Below are 27,613 nucleotides of genomic sequence, written 5' to 3' on the forward strand. Positions count from 1 at the left end.
CGCTTCTTCTGCTCATTTTCGTGTGTATGATTAGACCCAGACATGTTGAGAACTGACTTGAAGTTTCTTCCTCTGTGTTGCCGTTTCATTTATTTATTTATTAGTGTTTGGCGGTTGTTGGCGCCACTGACTCTTCCTGCTGCGTCACTACTTCCGTGTGAGTCCAGCGTTTACGCTAATTTGCTAGCTAATATTTTAGTATTTTGTGAGCTGTGTGTTTAGTTTCAGTTCATTTTTACTGACTGCTAATCTCTCCCACTGTGCTAACGTCGCTAGCTAGTGGTGCTAATCAGGAGTCCATTCTTCCAGTAGTTGCTTTGTTTCTAAGTGGTTTTGATGTTGGTAATAAAAAGGGCTTATTGATGTGTGAATGTTTCATCCACCGCCATCATATGTTCTGCTAAAACCTTTGTCTCATCTGAGCCGCATTGTTGGCCTGCTTTCAGCCAATGGCCTTATTTTCTTGTAATATTGGCTTTTGTCACACGCTGTAGATTCATTGTAATTCAGCTGGACTAATGCTTTACCTCAGAGCAGGACGTCTGCTTTCATATCATAATTACCTTATCTTTGCAGCTCAGCTTCTGGCGCTTGTACCCATGAATCTGTGGTCATCTGATGCACATTGTTTATGAAGAAGTGTTCTGCTTCAAACCATCACTTGGACGAAATGCGATGTTTGTGAGCTAAATGATTAGCTGCAAAAGCAATGTACAAAATGCATGTAAAAATAAGCAAACGTTAAGTGTTAGGCCAAGATGGAGGAGAGACTTCATAACATGCGTGATTTGATATTGGTTTGGCTTCATGACCTGCAGAGCCTCATTAGTTTGAAACATGCAGGAGACATGTGTTGATGATGACAGGGGAATGGCTTCATCCCATAAAATCAGAGTCTGTGCTCGCGATCTGCAGCAAATTTAGAGTATCCTGCAAACAAGTTTCTTGGGGTAAAGTCAGTTCAAAGCTCACAGCAGTGGCTCCTGCCCGCTGCTCATTCATTATCTCATATCAGGGATCTGAAGGAAGCGGAGACGGAGCAAGTGCAATTTCATATGTAATATTTTGAGACAAGAGACCAGTTAGTGGTGAAAAAACAGGTTTTCTAAGCTAATGGCTAGTGGCTGGCTGCGCTCATACAGTCCCAGGACAGAACCAGAGATGTGTCCTGTCCCCTTGGACTTCATGAAACCTTCAGCGGAAGCGTGTGACAAAGGAAAGTTCAAGGAATCACCAAGTTGCCAAGCGGGATAGACATTTGTGGCTATCACTGTACACTATGCCAAGGAAAAGGCCAACAGCTAATTAGTGTTTTGATAGCTGAGTTCACAGTACAAACTAAATATAGTATTATGGTATTATGTTACTGACACAAAGAATTTAATGATGGAAAAAAAAAGCAAGAGAAATTGCCTCTTTATTAATAGCTGATGGTCATATCTTTTCCTTACTGTAGGTGTCGCGTTCCATCTAAAAGGGATAGACCTTTGGGATAAACATGACCTGGATGAACGAGAACCTTCACAGACATCGACCACGTCTATTCTTTCTCTACCTTCAGCTGTGCACTGCGCTTCATCAGCTAAATCCAGAGTGACAGCGTGTCTCATGACTGTACCTATATGTGAGTATTTTACTGCACACACACAGATTGCACTGCTCATCATGTGAGGGGACTTCAGTGTTCTGAGTGCCATCAAATGAGATGTGAAGATGATGTACCATATGAGATGAAAACCCAGACGGGGACAAGCCCAAAGTAACCAAAGACATCCCCCTCCTGCCTGACAGCCAGGCAGTGGTGTAATGTGGCTTGAAATACAGTCCAACCTATTTTCAGGAGACTGAGCTCATTCTGCCAAGTCCCTATATTTTCATCCGAAAATCATGAAACCATGCAATTTCAGGAACATTGCGATGCTCCCTGAGTGCTACGTTGTTATCTAGAGATTATGAATTCTGTTGTACTGTAATTGAATCATAGAGTTGGCATCGAATAGTTTTTCTTTTTTACATAAAAAATAGGGTTGGCAGCAAAGACAAATGCATAATTCAGTCAGTTTAAGTTTAAAGCGGCATTACAGTATGTGTGTGTGGACGTTACATTATTTCGCTGAGGTTTATTTTAGAAAATGTCGCTTGAGTTTCTGTGAACGACTGCAGGTTAGATTTGGTGTATATGGTGAATATTTCATAGATGATGTGAAAATATTTAGGTATAGATATCTGCCTCCTGTATGTGTATGCTGTATAACTCATCTGCATGTTGTGTAGTCAAGTGTAAGACATAAAAATTATTTATGACTGTTATGCAGAAACATGATGAAATGTTAGTCTCGTCCAGATAATTAAAAGCACAGTAATGAAGAAAGGGTAAACAGACAGCTTCTCTTTTAAACAATATTGTGCAATGAATAGCATATCGAGGGAGAGAAATGTGCCCTGCGATGGACTGGCGACCTGTCCAGGGTGTACCCTGCCTCTCGCCCGTAGCCAGCTGGGATAGGCTCCAGCACCCCCGTGACCCCGCACTAGGGAGTAAGCGGTTCAGAAAATGGATGGATGGATGGGAGAGAAATGTGTGAAATAATAAGTACAATAAGCCGTGGCAGTCACATGTAGGTGGGCTGTAGCTCACATCAAGTGTAGGTTCAAGAGATTATGATCTACTGCCGTGTTGTGACGAAATGAGCAATGCTTAGATTTCAAGCTGATGCTATGCTGGAGGCTTACGCAGAGCCTGTTTAGCATTTTCCCTGGAGTGATTCCGCTTTTATCTTAGCAAAAACAGGACAAATTCATTAGAGCGATTGCATTTACGGCGGCTTCTGCATTGTTCCTCTGCACAGTGCTGCTAATGACTGGGGATACATAATGCTGGACTGTAAGAAAGAGGCATTTGGACCTGATCACAGGATTAAACAACTTCATAGTGTGATCTTCTGTAGATGAAATTGGTTGGCAAATGAGTGCACCTCTGCAGATGTCTCAACCAGGTTATATGCAGTGAAAGGAAATGTTTGAATAACTGTGTAATTGACTCCTTTCCAATTCAGTTACAAAGGATTGTGATGGTGTTATTGTATCAGTGTAGTAAATACTGTAATTCTCAGCCTGTTCTGAGGTGACACAAGTGAACCTAGTTAGTTTACTGCTGGATCGTTTATAGTTTTGTTATTTTATAATAACATACTGGGTATATATTTACACATATATGTAAATGATTATTTTAACTCATTCACTTCACTGTAACACACAAAGTGTAGTGTCTTTTTCATGTGATTTGTCGTTCATAATTGAGAAATTCATATTTTTCAGAAGGTGATATTTTTCTACCCAGGCTGCCTTTAGTAAAAGCTGACTGCGTGTTGTGTTTTGGAAGTAGGTTTGATATCTGTTGTTATAAACTGATGTGTGTTTCTTATTTATGACTTCATGCTCTGTATAACCTGGACACATTTTTATGAGAGAAGACTGAAGGTCTCTGGGCTAAAATCTGAAATGAGTGTCCTGCATCTGTACACACTGTTCCCCATAAGAAAACTTTTAGTCACTTACATTATGACTCAGGTTAGTTCAGCAGTAATTGAATGTCTCAACATTGTTACTGCATTTATCATTTGAAGGATCAGCTTTTGTTACAAAAATTGTATTCAGTAACGAAGATGTCACAACATTTATACAGCTCGCTTTGAACAGCACGCGTGTCAAATCTACCTTTCCACATTTGATGAAGGCAATAGGCGTTCCAGAGCTTTGGATAATTGCAGACTTTGTGCGCTGAGGTGGATATGACTTTTACAGTATGTGACATTTGGTGATGGACTGCAGCAGCACCCTAAGCAAAAACACATACAGATGGCAAGGCCACTGTTGGTACCACCAGCTAACGGCAAAGGGATATCCAGGCAAAGCAACTCACTGATGTCACGTCGGAAACAATGGTACAGTAAGTAGAGCTGCAAACAGTTTGCATCTAACAGAATATTTAAGGAGGATTTTATTACTGTATTTATGAACAAATTGTTATGTACTTGTTCACGTATGTGCAATACTGTATGTTGTTACGTTGCTTGACTGACAGGCAGTTGTACGACTACTGTATCTTGAAGTGATCATTTCTACAGATGAGGATAAATTGGTTGGTTGCTGAATGTTGACTATCCATACAAGAGAGTAAGTGCTGCCCCTTAATTCATTTATTGCAGTATTTGTGTGATTTTTAATTAGCACTTGAACAAATTAACTATTAATTAAATGTACTGTATACCTTATAAGGGTGTGGAAGTTAAGACCCTGTTCTGTCTCATAATGATGTAATCATTGTAAGTGCATTAGCAGTGCTCTGTCTAATTAGTTTTCCCAGTGAGATGGATATTCAGCATTGGTAATAATGGGGTATTCAGTGAGCTATTGAGACATTCTTTTGTTGAGAAAATGGCAGGACTTCTGTACGGCATGTTGTTCACCACAGACAGCTGGTTAAACTCAGCAAGAGTAAAAAGAGCACTTTTATTCATTGGGCATTTTAAATGTATTCACTGACCTCATGTTAGATTTTACATTAGATCCTGAGCTGCAAGATTCATCAGAAGACACACAGCAGAGCCACTGATCCTCATATCTGATGCGTCCCCTTGGTCAGCTTGCTTTCTGCAAACAGAGTAGGACTATTAAACCTCCAGCAGGGGTATAGACTGCTTGGTTTACACTGATGACCTAGTGAACATGTTCTTACATTTCCACCTCACATATTAACAGCTGTACCATTTTGGTGTCAAGGTTCAGTTCTGGGGCAAGAAGGTTCTGGGTTTGATTCCCGGAGGCGGCCCTGGTGCCTTTCTGTGTGGAGTTTTCACGTTCTCCCCGTGTTTGCGTGGGTTCTCTCCGGGTTCTCCGGCTTCCTCCCACAGTCCAAAGACGTGCATTAGGTTGATTGGCCTCTCTCCATTGCCCGTAGGTTTGTGTGTGAATGGTTGTCTGTCTCTGTGTTGCCCTGTGATGGACTGGCGACCCGTCCAGGGTGTACCCTGCCTCTCGCCCATAGCCAGCTGGGTTAGGCTCCAGCACCCCCGCGACCCCACATATGGGAATAAGCAGCTTGGAAAATGGATGGATGGTTTAGTTCTGTATACTGTATGTATACACATATTTAATAGTAATAATAGTAAATAGTATATTTAATAGGTGCTGCAGCCATACAGTAACATTTTAGACACTGGGAAGCACCTGTGCAGATTTTTCTCCTGAGCAGTAATTCATGTACGCCCTTAACCTTCAGACTTCTGGACATCTTGGCAGCTTCAGGAAGCCGTTAATGATGGAACATTCATTCACTTGATCTGGTTAACTAGTTAATAATAGAAAGCCCAGGGATTTATAAGACGTTGCAAATAACTTTCCAACCCAACTATGGCCTATTTATGAGCAGGACGTTTTTTTTCTAAGCATTTTTAATCCTATAGCAGCACTGTGGGCTGTTGCCAAGGTTGTTTCATTCAGAAGTGGATTAGTGTTAGGGCAGTTTGACAGATGTTCCCTCTCAAAAACACTATTATGTCAAGGTGGTTCCATATTCAACACCAGCTGTTTTTTGATCTCACATCTGGAGAGAAGCTTGATGCTTGTTAAGTTGTTACCAACCTCGACACAGGTCTGTTACACCAAACTGACTACAGACAGCATTGTCACTGGGGATTTAATGCCTTGTTCCAGTTTTTATTTTTTGTGGTTTTGTGGTGTTTGAATAGAAAAAGACCACTGCCCTGTTTTCAAAGGGAAAACATGTGTTTTTGCTGTAGTGTTGATGAAGGATAGTTGTTACGATGGCTATTGTACGTAGTTGGTTCTATAACTTGCACTTGTTCATTGGTTTTAAAAGAAGGGAATGAGGCACTTACCCAGAATGCATTTTCACTCATTGCTTTCCTCAGACGTCACAACAGACAGCATACAAACCCATTTTTGTCTTTTCTAGTGAATAAACCATTTGAGGAACATTATTTCTGACGTAGATGTGTAGATTTAATCATTTCTCATTGTGCTCATTTACAGTATGAGGCTTGCTTGAGGCCATGCTAGCTCCATTTTAAGTCTTCGCTCCCCATTGGGCCCTGCTCTGCTGCACTGAAATTGGCCTCTTGCTTGATAAATTGTGCTAGATTTCTGCACGTGCCAAGGGCAAATGAAGGATGGCATGAAACCCTATGTAGGCATGTCACAGAAGAGAGATGGAACAGTAGGTGAACAAATACAAAATAACAATAATTGTCTTTTTATATTGCCGTTCTGTGTTTGTGTAACTCAGTAATCCTCATATAAATGTGTGACGACAGTAGCTGATGAAACCACTGTGGTTCAGTCCATCAGTCTCCACAGCTGGTGTTTGAGTGGTCATGTGCCCACTGGCTGCTAATGATTAATGAATTTCATCACTGTCATTGAGAGATGGCCACAAAGACAGTTGTCTTTGTTGTTGTCAGTTAGGTCAACGTGCTCATCTTTCCAAAAGCTCCTAAAATGCAGCTGCCTGATAACTGGAGCTTTTAAAGCTTTGGTTCTGCACTTTTAGTACAGATCATGATATGTGGACTCTTGGACTGAGGATTGAATATCTTAATGTCACTTCTGGCACTACAATCACAAATTGTATAACATTTTTTTAATCAATAAAAGTAAATAAAATTTTAGTTTCTTACACTGTAGACATGAAGTTCTGTTGATGCAAACACAAAAAGCCCACAGAATAACTTTAGACACCTAATTTGCATTTGCCCTCACTTTATTTTTCTGGCTGACGTGGGTTTTTTGCTGGGAGTGGTATATATTGTTTTCGTATAGTTTATAATCCTGTTGTCTATGACCTCTGACCCTTTGCTTGCCTCACACCAGCGTCCTGGTTTCTCTAGATTGTCTTCACAGTATGGGCTTTACGCCTCTGTTTATTGTCCATGTGCTGGAGAGTTCCTTTTGTACCAATAAACAGTTGATTGGCTTTTATCCATAGCACATTCTACCAAATCTTTGGTTTCTTAATGTAGTTACTGTAGAGATTAGATTTGTTTGGAAATGGTGGTTAAAGAAATATGTACACACCTCTTTATGTATGACAACACAAATGTACAAATGAGCATAATGGTCCATGTGTAGCAGTGTTAAATGGTGAGGGCTACTGTCCCTGCTGTCTTTTGTCACATCTTGGCTAATTTGGTGGTGTTTCTGAAATGTTTTACAAAGTACTACAAAAACAGCTCCATCTGTTGATGTGGTAAGATATTTTTTTGTAATCTTTTGCAGTAATCTTACTCGAATGCCAAAGCATTTAGCTGTAACAATAAAGAGGTGTGAAAGGAAAGTAATTGGAGATTTCCATTTCCATCTCTTATCAAACTAGCCCACATGCAAACCAGCCTCCTCAAACACCCACACACTGCTTCTTCTAGGCCTGATTTTTGTTTCCTGGCTTCCTGCATCCAGTGGATTTATGTGTGGCTATCTATTAATCCAGAAGCAAACAGCCTGAGCAGAAATTTAAATCTGAAAATAGAGTTAAGTTTTTCTGCTGATTCAGTTATTTGGCCGGTCTAAAAGTGTTTTTGACCTTATTTTCATCATTTTGGTTTAAGTTTTGTTTCCTCCAACAAAAAGAGTTTGTTACATTTTTACCCCTGCATTAAAATTAAACACATTAATCAGACTTTGTAGAAGAGTCGTCATACTGCAGTCTTAATCTGATGGCAGTCCCAAGTACTTTGGTTTATCTTTCTTGGTTAACTAAATACTGAATAAGTCAATGAAGAATAGTCAAAAATCTGAATCTTTTGTAACCTTTTTTTTTAACTCCACTTTTCCAACTTAGAAAAGATGGATGAAAGATGGACCCTTTTACCTATTGATCTATCAAATGCATGACAAAAGATGAAAAACTGAACTACAAAACTAAAAATCATGTAGCATGGAGTTGTGGCTTTTTCAAAAGTCAAAATTACCATGTGGGCTTCCAGGTGAAAGCGTTTTGCATAGGTTTGACAGCCTTACCTAAGTTAATGAGCCAACAGTGGATGTCTCCAGGATACTGTGCATTTTATCTAGAGTCCAGCTGTGTAACATAATGTTTCAGAACAATTCCAGCTTCAGCTGAATGAAATGTTTAGTGTATAAAATTGTCAAAGCAGCAAAATTATTCAACATGCCTTTGTTAATGTCATTGCTGGTAAAAATATCTTACAGATCTGCTGTCGCTAGTTAATATTCATGCTATATGTGTAACAGATGACATGTCAAAATGAAATGTGCTGCTGTCGATGTTGGTGGCTAAACAGACTTTATCCATGTGTTAGTAGAGAGTCAGGACCTTCTGGGTATGAACCATGTAGTGTATATATACATGGTATGAGGATATAATGGGGTTGGCCAAACTCGGCAGGCACTGATGTGTAAATACAATCAAATAGTTCATCTTCGTACAGCTTATTGGGGAACCACTGCTGCATCAATTTAAGCCTTAACCATAGGCGCACGTCCACTTCCTGTCGGATAGATTCTCAGAAATGAAACATTACAATAGTGTGACTCCATTCTCCATTTTTAGGGTTTGTAACAAGGTCATGGTTTCTTCTGACAGAAAAGAACTGATCTGAGACTGAAACGTCTCTCTTGTTTTCTGAATATATTACCAGACTTCTGCCCTGTACCTGTGTCTCCACAAAAGCTTTTCTATCTCAGTGGAGCTTCCAGTTACTTCCATCATTTTGCCTTTAATAATGCTGAAATATTTAAGATGAATTGCTTCTGGTGGAGTAGCCTTTTTGGAAACCACTTAGAGTAATGTCAGTGCACACGACTCCCATCTTAGAGCTTAGGAGGATGATGAGGAAAATGTTTTGCTCAGATAAGTCTGTACCTGTGTCCCTCTAGCCATAACTTGGAGCACTGCATTTGACAAACACCAGGCGCTGATCATCACCTGGTTAAAGGTGTCGCCAAGGGGACACATTGCCAGAGGTGAGTTATGGTCATGGAGACAAACTGGCCTAGAGAGCAAACGATCAGTGGCTGGGACAACGGATCACCTTTCAGACAGCACTGCAGTGGATTTTCTGTCCTTGAGTGGTCCAGCCAATGCCCAGACTTAAACCCCTCAAAACATGTGTGGAGAGACTTGAAGATGGCAGCTCACAAACACTTTCTATCCAATTTTACAGAGCTTGAGAGGATCTGTGGGGAAGAATGGGATAAACTGCTCTAATCCAGGTGTGCAAAGCATGTAGAGGCTTGACAAAGAAGAGCCAACACTGTAATTGTTGCCAAAGGTATTCTACAATGAAATGTATTAAGAGTCTCAATACTTGAGTAAATACACTTTGGATTTTTTCATTATACATTTTACATCTCTTTGCATTGTAATTATAGATCAATTTTTGTGGGTTGGCAGAAAAGTGAACTTTACCAACTGTAAACAAAATATTCTGTTTGTGCTCAAACTGAAGCTAAAGGGTTTGAATCTTTCTATTTTTTTCTACACGTTTTCAGGGACAGGAAAGCTGTCTGCTGTGGTTCTAATCTATTATCATATAGTTTGGATCCTCAACTCACATAACCCAGCCACCTTAGGTACTTCAGTGTGTCTCTGCAGAAGAGCTTATTTACTTATTTCATAAAAAGCACGCTGATGCACATAATACGATGCCAGAATCTGCCTCTGGGTCTGTTCACCAGTTAAGGATTGCTGTTGTACAGAAGAAGATGCCGTAATGTGTCTTTGTCCTATTTGCCAGGGTTTAGTGAAGCTGAGTTTGTCTGTGCAGTGAACATAACGGTTTCCTCCTTCACATCTCTGATGTTTGTTTATGTTGGTTTGGTTGCTAAACCATTTGTAGCATAAGTAATAACTAATCATTTCTCCTTTTGATTCTTCAGTCTTGGCAGATAGATTTACCAGCTCTGGCTTGACCACAGTGCGTAATGATCTTAACCGATCAGTGTTAGTTAAATTTGACTTTGAAACACTCGGCCTGTTTATCAGTTTCTGAGGCACTGTATTGACTCTTAAATTGATCTTAAGGCTGCGGGTGTTGCCCAGGTCTTAGGGGTCCATAATTTACACATTTGAATAAAAGCTGTATTTTTTTGGTCTTCTGAACTGTTTCTAGCTCGTCATTAATCGAACGCCTGCTACAAGCTATAGTCTCAGTATTCACAAGCATCCCTTCTTGTGTTAAAATAAGTCTCTTGACAAATTACAGTAAGTCATTATTTATACTTGGCTTAATGAAGGCAAACATATTTGTTTTGTAGATATTATGTACTTTTCTGCATCTACAGTAATGGGATGTTTTGCCTTTTATGAGCTGTGACGCCGCTAAAGTCTGCATATTTTTTTCTGCCAATGAGTTGCTTTCTATTGATAAAGTAATCACACATCATTCATCCATATCAGTCTCTCCTCCCAGCTTCTTCATGCTGTTTTCACTACAGAATCGATTTTAAAGTTTCAGTGATTACTCGGCTCAGCTTTATGTGGCTGCCTGCCTCAAGATGCTGGAGCATAGCTGTAATTCTATAACGTGTGGCCTGCAAGTTTTACTTGCTTGAAATTGAAGAATAAAAAAAATCCCACCTTTTTAAACACTATTATAGACAAGCTACTGGAGATTTTCCAGTGCCTGCTGTGTTTACAGCACAGCTGCAGTGGAGTAGTGAAATGAAAATTTCATCGGTCACAGTAGATGGACAGTTTTCAGTCATTCAGGGCAAAAGGACAGGGATAAAAAGGATAATTAGCCCTGAAAAATCATAACATACACCAACAAACATGTTTTATTTATGAAGATCGTCCTGATTTATCCATCCAAAGCTTGTGTGTCTAAACAAATAACATGTGCAACAATGGTTCTGTGTCAGCTTTGGTAGTCTGTGATTTCCAGGTTGGATTTTGTTGAAGAATTCTGACCAGTGATCTGTATGTTTCTAAACAAAGCCTGAATTTTAATAAATGATTGTCTAACAATAACTCCATGAAAATCAGATGTATTCTTCTACCAAGTCACCTACTGAGTCACAGCAACATCTAACCTGAGATTATGTCTCCACCTGAGCCTCCCACTGTCTCTGCTGTGTTTACAACACTATGAATTAGACATTACACAAAAACTAAACTATTCATGTAACATAATCTCTGGCCGCATCTTCAAACTCAGAAGAATCACCTGAGCTGGCAATGTTTGATTTTCACACATGAAGTATAGAATTTATAGACAAGCTGAGAAAATGTGTCCGCTCTAAAAACAGGTGTTGTTCTACCAGATGTTCTCAGGCAGCTGACTGCAGTTTCACTGTGTGGCTGTATGCAAATCAATGCTCTATACAATTAAACGTGATTTAACCAACTTTAAATCGCTGAAGACACAATTTAGTCAATCAATGCAAAATGCTTAAGTGGCATGTTGAAGCATGAAATCCACAACAGAAAAAACTATCTGTGCCACTAAAGGAAACCATCCAGGACAGTCCCGCTTGTGTCGCCAAGCGATTAAATTGATTCAGATAAGTCATCTCATGATAATTTTGGTTCAGAGAGGCGTGTGCTTATTTACCTGGCGAAGAGTGTGACTGTGTATTGGTCTCGTTGTTTACTGTCACTGCTTTTGGTGGTCGTGAAAACCTACGTGCACTCTGCCTGAATTCTTTCAGACTATTCCTGCAGTCAGTTTCACAGCAGCCGTTTGAACAGATTAATCTCTGAGGCTTTTTCCCTCCTCTGTGCCTCAACAGGACTCATCCAGGCTGTTCCATGCTCTCAGGTAGAAGTGACTGTGAAGACTTCTGCTTCCTGTGATCACTGCCATAAGCTCTATACCATTACCATCTAATGCCACACTGTGTTGTTTATTTAATTTAACAAGACTGAATCATTTTATGGGCCTGTCACCAAGGAAGCAAGCTCTTCTTTTGATGTGCTTGTGATTAGCAGCCTTGTTAGCATACTGACATGAGCAGCCATCCTTTATGCCTTCAGGCTTTCAGTAATCTTACATCCCCAGAGTCAAAATGACGGTTTAACAAGCTTATGTGTTTGAGCATATGTTGTCACCACAACTAGCTATTTACCAACAATCATTACTGCTAACATTTGAAAATGGCCTCAGTTAAAGTTAATGAGCTTAACGTAGTGCTCAGATTATTTTGTGTTGTTGAATCCCAGGCTATTCTAAATAGAGACTCTCCAGTATTACGTACATACACGCAAACATCTTGAGAACTTTGAGAACCTCTAAGGCTCATACAGTAAATACTGTAAAAAAACAAGGTAACCTTGACAAATTGTTGAATATAGTATTATAATGTTCTTTTTCACATTTAGGTTTGCAGTGCACATGTACATGCCGGTAGATCCCTGGGAGTCTGAATGCTTAACTTCCTCAGCAGGTCAGGAGGCACGGTGCTTTTTATGAACACATTGGCTCGTGCTTCAGTGGGATCAGTATTTATATGTGCACTTCATTGTGTGCCGTCTACTGTAAGTGTGATCTGTGAACTTTACTTGCAGCACAGGAAATTGCATCTCATGGAGATGAGTAAAAATGTCTTTTTAGAGTAGATTAGTATTAAATAAGCACCCTGTAGTATAAAATGGTATTCATTTTAATAGAATTTTCATCTGCCCAACAATTAAGAGTTGATGAACACATTATCTTCAGAGCAGATCAGAGCAGAGATGTCTGTGAAATTAATTAGACAACATAAAATCCTTATGAGTCATTAAACTCTATTTTACACATGAATGTTGGGTATTGTACAACGGAAAGCTGGAAAGTAGATTACTTTAGGCAACAAATGAAGAATGTCTCACAGTTTCAGATGGATCAGTGAAAACATAACCCGAGGACTTGGACAGACTGGCCGTGCTTATTGAACTGCCAAATGGGTAAACAAAGCAGCTTTGTTATAGTTAATGATAAATTGATCAGATGACTTTCAAAAGGACTTTTTTACACTCAGCAATAATACTCTCATTTGGTTTAGTTACATCACAACATGTTTACCAAATATTTAATCTGCTCTTTAGATTGTATATGCTCAAAACCCACAGCCATTAACAGCATTACTATTGTGCAATAGCATAATGTACAAGGAAAGAATAAAGTACAGAAAAAATATGTATAGCTGAACATGTCAATACATTTATGACAAACTTTGCTGGCAAGAGGGAGCACATACTGTGGGACTGACTGATTATGTCGTCATCAGTGTGTTAACATGCACGCTTCTAGCCGTTACCAGATTAAGGAAGTACTTACAACTCTCAACGGGTTACTAATTATTTCTTTAAAGGATTCTCAGTATAGGGTTGTAGCAAAAGAAAGAGGAACTGCTTTCATCTGCGGATCCCAGAACCTGGGTACTAATATAGGATTACACTATTGTGCTTGTACTGTAGGTCCCAAGAAGTAAAAGACAAATCTACAATAAGATCTCAATAATCTGTTTGTTTCTCTAAAGCTGTGCCGATATAAAAATGATTTCTTAAGGATGGTGACATCCTTCAGCACAGTTATTTGTATCATGTTTATTCAGAAGAATAACTTGATCGTGTCCCACAATCAGGCCACTGAATGCATGTTAACATACCGACTGCGTATTGCCAATATAAATTTACAGAAATTGTTTGAAATTCAACATTTTGTTTTTAAAGATTAAGTCCCTGAAGTACAAAAAATGTCTAACGTATACTGTAGTGTCAAGATGCGTTTGCTGCTGTGCAATTTCTATCGCTCAGTAACCGAGTACATGGCAGAAGCGAGGATCGTATGCATCTCGACTGCTGTGTGAGCTCTTGAGGTTTACATGATTTTCATGTTGAACTGTATGGGTTCCTCAGCTGGACTGGCCTCCTCTGTTTCCTCTTTACGTGGCACATATTCAACCTCTATACTTGATTTAGTATTGTCTTTTCCCCTGCTCCACAGGAATAATATTACAAGACAGAAGAGGACAACTCCAAGGAAAGAGATAAATCCCATGGTGGTTGCAATGATAAGTGTCTTTACATCAAATGGAAATGGGACTGTGGCCCGGGTCACATTAGCGCCTTCGTCGCTGGGCTGGTTAGAAATGAAGGCAAATGTCTTGTTTGGCTGGTGGGGCCAGTTAGGGGAGTAGCTATGCACAAAAAGGTGAGCAGCTTTGGTGTCGTTGCCTGCTGCATTGCTTGCTATGCATAAGTAGGTGCCGTTGTCCTGGATTTGGGCGTAACGCACCTCCAGCGTGCCATCGTGGGACACAGAAAGTCTTGACCCTGCAGTTTTGGTAGTGATGTATTCTTTCTTAGGGGACAGCCACATTATCACAGGGACAGGATCTCCCTCAGCTTGGCATGCGAAATGAACTGTAGTTCCTTCATCTACATGGCGCTCTGGAACCTTCGAATCTAGGATCTTTGATTTCTGGCAGGTAAAGTAGTTAGAAGGAAGAATGTCTGGGAAATCCTTAAACTCTTTTTCTTGTACAACCTCAGGTGAAGCACACGTTGGCTGTTGTCTGTTAAAGTTAAGCCTCCACCGCCGGCGGAAGACCCAAAGCAAGCGGCAGTCACAGGCCAGTGGGTTGTCATATAACGCCAGGGTCTCCAGGTTTCCCACCGAGTGGAAGACGGACTCCTCTAAGGTGCTTAAGCTATTGCTCGATACATTGAGTACACGGAGGTGGTTCAGTCCTCGGAATGAATAGGGCTCAATGGCAGCTAACCTCCCACCAGCTAAATGAAAAGCTTGGAGCTTCTGCAGGTTGAACAGTTGGTTCCCTTCAATAGTGTGAATGGGATTGAAAGATAGATTCAAAAACCGGAGATATCTCAGGTGACTGATGGCTTCGTAGGGGATGACAGTAAGATTACAGTTTGTGATTGACAGCGATGTGAGGTTGAGTCCAAACAAGCATTTTGGGGTCATGTTATCCAAAGCAGGCATATGGGACATCTCCAGCACTCTGAGCCGATACAGCCTCCTAAAAGAGTAATCCCTTATGACAGTGACGTTGAGATAGCGCAATCGAAGTGACAACAGGTTATGCAGATGGCTAAGGGCATCAGTGGGCACCGCGGCCAGATTGCATCCCTCAATGCTGAGGCTTTCAAGATTGCTGAGGCCATGAAACGATCGGGGTGAGATGAATACTAGGTCGTTGTCACCAACCTCGAGAGCCCTCAGGTTGTATAGCTCCTGGAACATATAGTCTAGCAGAATGACAATTCTGTTCTCACTAATGTCCAGCTGGGTGAGGTTGGTCAGGCCTGTGAACACCCCCAGCTGAATGAGCTTCAGCTGGTTGTTGCGCAAACCCAGAGTTTGTAGGTTCATGAGGTTGCTAAAAGCTCCAGGCTCGATGCTTGAGATAGTGTTTTCATTTAGTTGCAGCTCTTCCAGCTGAGGGTAATTAATGAACTCTTCGGGCCCCAGAGTTTTCAGACGGTTCTTGCTGAGATCTAGCTGCTTTGTTTCGGTGGGGATGCCCTCAGGAAGGGCCGCCAGCCTCCGTCGGTGGCACACGACCGAACGCTCTTGTCCGTTGCAGTCGCATCGGGATGGACAACCAGTGGTGGAGCCTGAAAGGACGGTGCCCAGCATCAGGATCAGGATGGGCTGCCAGCACGCCACCAAGTAGCTGTGCCCCCCTGCCTCCCCAGACACCATCCTACTGCTTACCTGTGGAGAAACACAAAGTGGAAGCGTTGGTAGAGTCAGGAACTCGCAAAAGTAGTAGAAATGCTGGGTAGAATTTAACAGACCAGCATTAGCTTCATTTGTTAAAATGTTAAAAATGTTAGATGTGGATGTGTGTAATAATCGGAGGCATCATTAAATCACACTAACCACATAAAATTAGTTCCTTGGTGATAAAACATTCTCACATTGCTGTTCCTTTTAATAAGGACAAACAGATAATTGCTGTTTCTTTTATCTGCCCAAAAGCTAATTATTGTGAATTTTGTTACAATGGTGGAAGCCAACAACCAGTGAAAGCCTCCTGCGGTGCTTTTGAATTCTGAGTTTGCCTGAAACTGTCAATTTCCCTCATTGTCTCCTCTCATCCAGATCATTGTCAGTTAGCAGATGTCCGTTATACACGTGGATGTTTCAGGGGCACTTCTGATGCTACTGCTGAGCTCTTGACCTATAGAACAGAGATTGATGCCAAGTGATGATAAATGGAAAGAGGACTTTAAAACCCTATTTGGTTTTTGGCACAGGGGCACTTAACTTGCCAAAACCTTCAAGCTCTACTTCTCACATCAATCATGCGATATTAAGCCACAGCTGTATTTGTGGGACGTTCTTTTGACAAGGACTTGTGGAAAGTATGAGAAATGACGCATTTGTGTTTAATGAGGCCTCCTCTGCACTGCTTGGTCGAAATAATAACACCTTGGATTAAAATATTGTTCACACTTGATTTGTACCTGAATACAACTATAATCTGATGGGTCAAAGTTGTCAAAATCAAAGCAAATAATTAGTTTCTGATAAAGAAATGACTGTTACATTACACGTTGCAGCTGTAGCTACATTATCACAGTATTGTTAACATCAGATTTGCTTAGGTTTCAATGACAAAACTCGATTTTCTGTGTCCAATAATTTACTATATTGTTCAAAGGAGATGAAGTGATGCTGCTGCTTCTTTTGATAACTCCACTAGTGTTTTGTAAGTATGTTCAATTTACCAGAGTAGTGCTTGTTAGAGGCTCCTCTGCTTCTACGCTTCGGTAGCTTTATAAACGTATTAAAATTGATAGTGAAGAACAGAATGATTCAGCTTTTATTGCAACAGCACAGATTAAGTTCCACTCTCTGCGAGTTAAGGTGATTGAATGGCGGCTCAGAGTAGTTCCATTGGAACAATGATTGTGGTTTCCATTTGGACTCTCTTCAGAACTGTTAATTTGTGTGGGGCCCGGTGTCAGGCCTGTCGGGCACCAGTACAGTTTCGACTGGGTTTTGTGAGATGCTCACTGTCAGTATTAAATCTAAATTGTCTATCACTGACTTTCTTTACCTGCTTTTCTGTTCTTTACTAATTAGGGTGAATTTGCAAATGGACGGCTTGTACTATAGGATTTTCCAGTGGGATCAAGTTTTTCTTCTGAATATGAACCTCAGCAGGTCAATTCTTTTGAAGCCCAACATCTCACAAATGGTGGATGTTTTACTCTGATCCATGGTGACAGGTGCTAAATCTTGGAGTGAAATGAAATATTACCAGCATCCTCGATGCAGAAAATGGGTTGAAATGTTTATCCTTTTCACACAGAATGTGATTTTATCCTGTCCAGTCTGGAATATAAATGAGCACGATGGTAAATGATGTCACAATGCTCTCTTACAGCCCAGGGCCTCCCTTTTCTATCACCATTCTGTTTTGACCTTGAGCTGAAATTTTGAAAAACAATATGACATTGCCAAATATTTTTAATTACAATAGGCACATTTTCCTCTGAAAGCACGGGACGGTTTTGTCTTTTTCCATTCTTTTGATTCCTGCCTTGCTACCATTGTGCAGGAAAAGAATAAGTGGCCAAGCCCTCTTCTGTCCTTACGTGACGTGATTTTCCCTGCAGACCTCTCACCCTGTCATAGTTTTCTCTCAGAAACAAGTCTTGGCTCACCATTAGTCCCTTGTTGGCTCAAACCTTTGTATGTGCTCTCTCATCCTGCTGTGAGGAAAACTGAGAGAATGTGTGCAATGCTAATGGGGACTGGATGTGTGTGAGTGCGTATATGCCCTTTGGCTGTTTTTAGTTATTGTTAAGCACCTTTTGTGGTGCAGTACATTGTTAGAGGGGCTATGGGTGTTTTTGCATTAAAAGGTGCATCAGAACCATCAAAGTATTGCACAGAGCAAATAATGTGAAGTAGCTGTATAGAAGGAAACACAAAGCCCTGCTATTAGTGACGTACAAATTAAGGTTATTTGTCAGTTTCAGAAACACACTGTGTTTGTTGGTGCTGTCATGAATCATCAGTGCAGCTCCAGGATTTCTCTGTATAGATATATTAAATAATTTAGACTAGTGCTTTGATTGATGAGCCTGCTGTTTGGGCAAAGATTTTTCTCCTTGTCTTCATACTGTAGCTTTTATTAGGATTCAGTATAAGGCCCAGCTTCTGTAGCAGTGTTTGTAAATCACATTAAAGTTATTATTTATGAAGGTCTTATTTATTTTTTTAATCATACTTTATTTACCACGCACGTGTCAGGATTCAGTCTTTGGCAAACACCGTTTAGTAAAGTGAAACAAGCTGTGGATGGTTTTGTAGTTGTTTACTGAGCCTTCGTAAGAGTCAGACATACTTCCCTTAATTTGTTTCCGAACCCCACGCGTTTCAGTCAGTAAAGCTTTACTGTTTGCTCATGACAGCTCCAAAATGACTTTTGGTCCCTAGGTCACTTCTTGCTTTTAGCCTTGTGAGCAGTTTGCTCATTAACACCTCTCCCATACTGTACATGTCTTGCTGCTCAGCAGCCTCAACAGCTTTCATTCTTCTCTGCTTATAGCCACAAAGGATCAGTACATGTGTTAAGGTTTTTAATTGCATCCACTGAATGCAAAATCAAGAAGAGCGCTCAGCGATATTGATCGATGTGACGGTTGTGGGAGATCACAGTGAACTCTAAAATATCAAGGTGCATTTTTTTGTGTGTATTCATGTCCATTTAACGTTATCATTAGTATTTAAGGTGACCTGCACCAAGACGTTCCTGTGCATTCACTTAATCTCCCCTTTTGTCTCTATCACTATACAAGGTTGTGTTTTAGCTCTAGTAATTTTTGTATCAGAATTGTTTTTGTGACTGGCCCTATTCTATTTACATAACAGCCACCATGGGATAGAAAGCCAAACAACTGTTTCATAAATTTACAAACACACAGTGGCGCGTCACTGTTGTTATTACAATATATATTTGCTAGATGAACCTAAATACTTATAAACTGAATTGCAGCCAAGCTTGGCGGCTAATCTGCATCCCCCAGAAGAGTGAGCACTCACATATGAGGAAGCGTGTGAAAACAAATCCTCCTTGAAGCCTCTGATAAAGGTAACAACCCCTGCAAACCTTACAAGCAGCCGCATGCCCTGATGATCCACCATGCCAGGATTAAATGCTTAGAGAAGGACACAGTGGTTCAGTGCATAAGTAGTCGGGTTGAGAAGCAGAACACCTGCATGGTACTGTATCAGTAAATCTGTTCTTGATGAAAGCGTCCTCTTGGCTAACAGGGCACGCTTTACACTGCTACTGTTGAGACAGTGGGCCAAGGAATTTTTGACGTTCCATTAAAGTTTGCGTTCTCCTGCTGAAGGCTACTTCTAAACTAGAAGGACCATAGAGTACTGTTTTAGTTGTGCAAATGTAGAAGTGCATATTTTTAATCCATGTGTTCACTTCACTGAGTTTAACCAGTAAAGTTAAGAGGTTGACTAGGATTAAAAAATCTGTGGTGCGCTGATAAACACCATGCATCACAATGGATAAAATACAGAGTCGTAACATATACATGTAAAAATAAAGGCGAGTGGTGGAGCTGATGGTTTGGACAACTACTTGCACAGTGAATACAAACAGACCTAAGAATTGATTCAGACAGACAGTGAAACCTTTGCATTTAGCTGCATTGCTTCCTCCTTGACAGGTCACACAGCACAGAAAAGCTTTTAGAAGGTCTTATTGTAAGTGTCATGGAGCAGTTGATCACAGGAAGCTTCTCTCTACCTGAACATCACCATCCGCTTTGGTTAATGGAACTGAAAATTACAGTCTCCATCAGGCTCTGATTTGATTCTACTACAATCGTTATACTTCCTACATTTTGACCAACTTAGCATCCATCCAGTTGTGTAGCCATAGCGCTGAAGGCTTGACAAGCTTAGTTAAATCCAAACCTCACAAAAATACTGTTGGTATCATTCCCATAAAAGCTGTTGCGTAAATGCATTCAAATAAAAAGCAATATTTTCCCTAGGCGGCATTTTTCACACTCATTGTGAGCTTATACTGTAATGATGAGCACTACAGCTTATTTCACTGCTCAACCTGTGGGATGTGTTCCTTGTAAAATGACTTGCTTATGCTATACATTTGTAGGGTCGTGCCCCTTTGTGTTAAGATTGTGTATGTCCAGAAACTGGCACCATGTTCGAAGGCATCACAAGAGTATTAGTGATTAGCAACTCACACACTCATTCGCACACGTTCATCCTCTGTACTACATGAAATAATCCTAAAATAAGCAGCTTCAGGACCAGAGGACCCCTCTCTTATCTTGAAATTCTGGACTCGACTGTCTTAGACGTCGATAAGATAAAGTAACTGATGTGGATTACTGTACAGTAACTAAGCACACAAACAGCAATGAGATGAAACCAAGCCATGAAAACAAAAGCATGCAGGAAGAGCAGGCAATGCAACACCTGTCACAGTTAATGTCACATCAGCAGGAGCCTTTATTCTGCCTGCAGATGACTTTCAATCCTTTCAAACTTTGTGAACCAAGTTGCTGTTTGGGCTCCGGGGTTCGAGACACGAGGAAAAACAAAAGCAAAGTCCAAAGCACTCTGAGTTCTCAGCTGACACCTACGTGCCATGTCCTGAACAGCACTCCTGCTGAAACATGTGGGTGTGAGCCATGCTTCAATAAAATCCCTTTTACTACAATGCGTCTTGAATATTTCAGTGTTTCCAGAATAAGTATGTTGTAGTAATAGAAAGGCTCTGTCTTAATTATGTAATAGCACATGTCTATTCACCATTCAACCATTCGCCACAGGTTCTAGAAGGCTTGTGGTACATTAATAGTCTTAATAGTATTATCAAGCATATTCTGATTGGCTTCATTCATATTCATAAAATATGAATACTTTGTTTAATGGAAACCAATGCATTACTAGTATTGGTTTGATTACCTACTTTATAAATATCAAACTAAATGTTGCTCCTTTTGCCTGAATCTCAGCTTTTCACTTTGACCCTCTTGAGGTATGAGGTTTAGGGAAATAAGCTGTGGAGTAGAGCTGTGTTCTCTATGAACTAGGGTCGATGGGTGTTTTTTTTAATTCAATGGTTGGCTTTCTGACTTCCTTAGGGTTTGAGTCCTTTAGTGAGCAGTAATGACAGGTCTGTGTTCGTGGATTGGACTGTCTAGATGCTGTACTGGCTCTGTTTCACATTAGACAGGTTACGTCCAGATGTGGGACCTGCTAGTATTGATTTAATAATACTAAAAATAAAATAAAACTTTTTTTTTTAGATTTAAATTTCAATCCTCAAGTTATGCTTCCTCTAATTATTCTTTAACCTTATTGGCCCAAACCAGGTTGAAATGTAACTAATCGTATGATGCTGAGATACTGATGACATGACACAACCACCTCCTGAAATCAGCTGAGCTCTAGGTTCAACTGCTTTTACATTCTTACCATGCAGATGTGGTTCTTGGTTCATTGACAAAGTCTTACAGTAATACTACAAAGGAGGCTCTTTTCGTCATTAACACCCATCCCTCTTGAAAGTCAAGTAGGATAAGCTGGAAATTACACAAACCTTTATCCCCTACTCGCCATCAGGGAATATACGCACACTGTTTTGGACTAGAAGTGAAAAGAAAGGACTAAATGCTATTCTAGGAGCAACTTTACCTCTGACACGCCTCTTACAGCCTGGTAAAGGGAGCTCAGTGGGAGATTTTGAGAGATTTTCACGCAAAATGACATGTACAGTAATCACCAAATACGAAGCCAGAGTCGATTTTGCCTGATAAAGGGAAACCCATTTCTTCACTTAATTATGTCACTTAATTGCTTTCTCCAAATTCTTGGCTCAGTGTCTTTGAAGGTATGTCTGAAGCCTTATGTTTATAGAGAAGGTGGATTCAAGGTTCCACAAGTTTAGCTGCCTACAGCACAGCACCAGTCCAGAGAGTTTCAAGTGTAGAAAAGTACACAAATGAATCATGACTTTAATTAAAACACTACAAAATATAAATTTGTTTGCTGTGATCAGTTGCAGTGAATGTTGCAAACTGGAGCCTGAACATGAAGCAGCCTTAATCCTCTGTCCTAGTGGCCCTCTGCCTTTTTTCTGTGAAGCTGGCGTTCTGAAATTTAAATGGGGAAGTGTGCTTCAGAACGCAGGACTGTGACCTCCTGAACATGTTTGTAGAACGATAATTTAAGTATCCGGTGGCAGACGTGTCACCTTGCCGCCCGGCAGATTCTGTGCAAACATGTGGTCTGACAGTCTTCACCACAATTGGTTTCAGAATTTCTGCCAGGTACTGTAGATGTTCATTTTATTTGAGAAAATGTTGTAGTAGTGTCGCATCGGATGTTTTCTGGCCATTTTGTGAAGCAGTTTTTTCTGGGGCATCATAGAGTAAAGGACCTGTGGTTGAAGGCGTCCTGGTTTTAGCAGTAAATACAATGAGACCCCAGAATCAAATAAAATAAAATGAACCAAGAAACCAACAAAGGCTTCATCATCCTATAGAATCATTCTGCATCACTGTTGCTCACAGCACAATACATGGGCCCTTTGTTTCAGCTTAGTCAAGTTAAATGTTATTCCATTAGAGCAGGAGAAATGGAGAATCCTACTATGAAAACATTACCCTGGCTTTGATGATCTTCATTTAATCTCACCGAGAGGAAACTGGCTTTGGTTCTGTAACATGCTACACCAGAAAACGTTAGAAATCTGAGCACAGCGAGCAGGATGATGAGCAGCACTGCTTTGCCCCTGTTTGCCAGTGAATATTTAGCCTCTATAGTTTTGTCTGTGTGCATCTGAGACTCATCTTTTACTGCTGTTTTATTTGTGTTGCTGAGACGTTTTCTTGTTCTAATGTTGTGAGTCTGTACTTCTTCTCCACAGTCCCTTCAAATACATAACGTGTCTAATGTTTGACGTCAGTATTCCACAATAATTAACATGTGTTAGCACTGTTACATGCCCACACAGCTTTATTCTTGTTTTGTTGCTACGGGCCAACGTTGCATATTACTGTATCTAAACAGTAGGTGCTCACCAGAAAATAATACTCCTCCTGCTGCCTGCTTGTCTCTCACTCTCTGCACAAACTCAAGACGGAACCAAACCCGATGATGTATGTATGTACCGTTTCTCCTTCATTGGTACAGTTTTCTGTCATATTTATATTTATGTATTGTATTTTTCTTTTTTAACTTGTAGAGTCAGGTAGCCGGAGTCGGTAGCCATAATCATGCTACAGAACAATTAGGAAATACAAATTTTCCCAGACCAATTAGAACAATCCCAGAAATTCCTTCAACAACGATGTGATTCCCAGAATCGAGAAGATGAATCTATGCCAAAATACAGAGGTTACAGAATAGTTATTCCATGTTAACAGATGTTTCTTTCGGCTCTCAGAACAACCTCCGTGAAGCCTATGCTATTATTATGCTTATTAGGCTTTAATATATAATATAACATACACCCCAGCATCGTGCAGCAGCGTACCGTCCCATTGGCTGGTGGGAACCAGGGGGTTACAGTTTGCTGACAAACAGGACAGTGAGCCCTAGCACACCTCTGGGCCATGGAGGACCAGACTGATGGAGTGTGGCATCAGATAATCCCGTCTCCACCGTCACCTTTGGGAACTGCTTCAGGATCATTAGAAAACTGATCCATGTGACTGACAGAGATGTACAAAGAGTGTACAAAGCTTTCACTACAGCAGAAAGGACACACAGCATTATCTGGGTTCCTTCCAGTATAAAGGCTAACACTGCACTTTGGGTGTATCAGCATTAATGTACAAGTTTGAAAAACCACTGGAGGAGAACGTGTGTCCTGTTTGTGTGCATAAACTATTGGCATCAGTGATTAAATATCAGTCCTAAACATTTAGTTTTATAGCTGCAGACATGCTAACACCGTAACATGCGTAACCACCAAAAACAACAACAAGGCGCCTAATTAAATGCTTTCTCCAGCTTGTAAAGCCTTGACCTGAAGAGCAGACCCTTCACTCTGAGGCTGTGGCTTGCAGAGAATGTTCCTGCTCTATTAAAACAGAAAGGAAGCGTCTTCTCACAGCTCCCTGTCTGCTGGAGCGTTTCAGCCATGATTATGAAGATGCAAATAAAACCGGCGATGGGAATAAAAACGAGAATCTTTATTTGGCATGAAAGAATAATCCCTCGTTGGTGCCCACCCATCCCGTCAGAACCTCCTCCACCACCCATTTATCTAACCTGTGGCAAATCAAACACCTGCAAAGGATCACACATCGCTACTGGAAATAGCCAAGAGCACAGGGTGGCTGGGCAAGTGTGAGTCTAGATGAGTTTACTGGCATTTGACAAAGCATGAATGTTAATAAGGGCAGATTAGGAAGCAACAACAAGCCCTGGCGAAACACTAAGGGACAAACACACACAGCCTCACACCTTCAGCTGTGAAATGAGGTACAGTAGGACAAAGTGTGGTTGCATGCACCCGTGCACACACCTACAATGTAATATTCACACTATATGCTTGATTTATATATCCACACTGACATAATGAATCCTCATACAGCACAGTCACATGCACACATCATCAGTACAAACACATACGTAGCAGAATGAGTCCCATCTGGATGACAAAGCACAAATACATTGACTGAATAATTCTTCTTTCCGTTCTGTCTATTTGCCTGTGACACACAGTTTTTTTCCCAGATATTAATTTGCTCCCTGGCGATCCCCTGGACCCAACACTGCACCATAATAAATCTGATCCAATGCCTCAGTGCTCAAAGCCCACCACAGAGACTGAGTACTTACCAGGACTGTCATGCAGAGAATTCTAATTCAGGCAGCTCCATGTTGCCAAGGAAATTCAAAATGCCTCCGAAAGCACAGAGACAGAATTGCGGGATTGAAAACAGTCTAGATTCAGACGGAAAAACGGGGTTCGTGCAGCGATGAGGATCCGTCGTCTGAGGGGCATTTGAGAAATGCCTCCGTCCTCTCCAGATGCGCTAAATCCAGCAGCACTGATAGGCTGACATGTAAACACACGGGCAGCTCGGCTGGCTCACACACGCTCACATACATGCTGCACCTAGCAGAGACAGAGAGGAAGAGGGAGGGGCCGAGAGAGAGGGTGGAGGGAGGAGCTGCAGTGCACTGGGAGAACGAGACACAGCGCACAGCGAGGGGAGTGGGAGAGAAAGGAGAAAGGTTCTTTGAACTGGCAGGATCAGCTCCTGCTTTTTGTTTACTGTACCTCGGCTATTTATGGAGGGTTTGGGTGAATGGATTGAATTATCTGCTTTGGGGGAAATGCGGGCTGCAGCGCGTGTTGATGGAGGAAAGGAGGTTAGAGGGAGAAATATGAGCAGGCAGCAAAAGCAGAGCGATGAAGGTGAGGCAAGAAGTGAAGAAGACTCCGGGGATATTAAACAAATTCTGGTTGCCTCTTCTGGACCAGTACTTTTTAGCGAGTTCTGGAGATCTCCTGCCAGAGTGGAGGATTAATGCCGTCCATAGCGCAGCGCAGCGAGGCGATCAGACCAAGTCACCTCTGCTGTGAGGAGCAGGGCCAGTTAGAAGCACAGGCTTAAGGATGCTAATGGCTATATGGGGCTGGCAGTGCCAAGGAGGCTTCAGTCTGGGAGTGTTTATGGGAGATTAGGGGGATGAGGATTTAGTGGAGTGGTGGTGGTGGACATGAGGGCTCGCGGCCATTGAACCATTAGAATGAAGACATCTGCATTTATGATTATATTGTCCTGGAATTTTTAATTTACCTTTCAGACCACCTTATCTCATACAGTATATCTTCAACACGCCCAGATGGCTCGTGTATTAAATCTGCGAGACAAACGGCAGCACACGGAGCGAAACACATCTCTGATGCACAATAAACCAGAGGCCGAGCAGATTATTCAGGGTGATCACTCTAAACCCACATAAAGCAAATTTATTACTCATTTTACCAACTAGGAGCTAATCTAAAAAAGATGAGTTACGTGTCATGTAGGACAGGAAACCAGATTAAAGGTGGCTGCTGGTGGAAGTGGAATGGATGGAGCCAAGGGCCACCCGACACGCAGAGGAGGGAATGAATCCGACTTTTAGGCTTTAAATGGAGCTGTCGGCACCGCAGCCACGTGAGAACATTCACTACATCTGCATTTAGGGTTAATGGTGCTTCGCGTTTTCTTCTGCTGTGTTGTAAAGGACGGCCTCCAACCCGGTGACTTGTGGCTGGGTTTGTGTTGGAGCAGAAATAAATCCTAACTTTCAGTTTTAAAGCTCCAGCTCAGCTCTCATTTTGCCTCTGTAGCTTAAAGAGAGATGAAGAAGAAAACGGCAGGTTTTCCTACATCCCTCCAACGCCTCTCGTACGGGCTGCTCCTTTCTGGCCGGTGATATTCTAGTTTGAAATGCCTGTTGATGGCAGAGATGATCCACGGTAGCTAGCTGGCTGATTTCTGTGACCTTAGCTTCATAAAATGTGTGAAAATCCTCTCTTTGCTTGATAGAGTGGTTTCATTTAAAGGCCATGTTTACTACACTGTGTCTCACTGTTATGGATTTTCTGTTTGTGTGTGAGAATGACAGGTGACCCACAGTTTGACTTTGATCTCTGCGTAATGCTTTGTTTCTGTTTAGGAGAAATCAGCTGTTGTGCCGGTGATTACTTGCTATATTAAGATCTCATTTCTTACCTCCTGCTGATTAGATTAACTACACATCTTGTCGGTTAATTGCTGTCACAGTTGAGACCACGCGGATCAGAGCGGGATTGGCTGAGCCAGCTGTTACCGGGTCACCGACTCCGAATGGGTCGACGTGATTTGGTTGGATTTTTCCGTTAAGCCTGATCAGTGTTGTTTATGTCTCCAAACCTGTTCTTTCTGGGGGTAAGTGGTTCCCAGACAGCTGCTAACATGTGGCGGGTTTCCTCAAAAACACACACCAGCGTCCTCTTTGTCTGTGCAGGAACAGGCATAGTGGCCGGTTGGCTGTAGAGGCTTCTGCTGTTTGCAGTCAGCACCACATGTGGACGCCTCAGGGACACGCAGTCACTTTGACTTGTTTGTCATGTTAAATCACGCTGAGGATTTTCAGGCTGCAGTTATTAGATGCTGTCATCGGTAACTCAGCAGACGACGTCTCTGTGGGTCATTCATTGCTCGAAAACACAAATTTAGACTTTTGTGCAGCGCAAAAATGTTATCTGACAGCAGAATGTGTTGACACAAGTTTACAAGTCACATTGTCAGAACAGAGACGAGTAGACTGGTTAATTATCACAAATCCACAGCAAACGCTTGTGGGGGAACGTGTCTTGTGAACACAGTCACTGGTGCAGCAACACTTGAATGCTGAGCTGTAAGGAGGTGAACTGTGGTAGTAAGAGAAGCATGGATGTGATCTAATGTTTGGCCCCAGCGTTTTACACCATGCAGTAACTTAAAGGGAGAAAATCACACCTTTAAGAAGCTCACAACACCAACACAAGGACAGTTCTCACAGGAGTTTGTCAGCCTTTGGGTGAATCAAATGTTGAACAGTGGTGGATACAGTGCTCAATTATT

At 41.3% G+C, this 27,613-nt stretch overlaps 1 protein-coding gene and 1 long non-coding RNA gene across 6 annotated transcripts; one reads left to right on the top strand and one right to left on the bottom strand.

Annotated features, from left to right (window-relative positions):
* The first annotated feature begins 17 nt into the window (after nt 1-17).
* LOC114852162 (uncharacterized) lies at nt 18-11,398 on the top strand. Of its 5 annotated transcripts, none has more exons than XR_003785319.3 (5): nt 18-157; nt 1,457-1,624; nt 8,917-9,003; nt 9,204-9,311; nt 9,532-11,398. It is a non-coding gene; the product is annotated as an uncharacterized LOC114852162 (long non-coding RNA). The 5 variants fall into 5 exon arrangements; XR_003785320.3 differs by having other exon boundaries at nt 9,204-9,252; XR_003785318.3 differs by having other exon boundaries at nt 9,204-11,398.
* A 1,228-nt stretch (nt 11,399-12,626) lies between these two features.
* On the bottom strand, nt 12,627-25,158 carry lingo1b (leucine rich repeat and Ig domain containing 1b). The gene is made up of 2 exons (XM_029144342.3): nt 24,849-25,158; nt 12,627-15,701 (listed from the first exon to the last, which is right to left on the bottom strand). Exons 1-2 carry the CDS (start codon nt 24,858-24,860, stop codon nt 13,842-13,844), a joined length of 1,872 nt encoding a protein of 623 aa, XP_029000175.1. The 5' UTR covers nt 24,861-25,158; the 3' UTR covers nt 12,627-13,841.
* Between the last annotated feature and the right edge of the window lie 2,455 nt (nt 25,159-27,613).

This window comes from Betta splendens, chromosome 3, assembly GCF_900634795.4.
Source record: "Betta splendens chromosome 3, fBetSpl5.4, whole genome shotgun sequence".
NCBI lineage: Eukaryota > Metazoa > Chordata > Actinopteri > Anabantiformes > Osphronemidae > Betta > Betta splendens.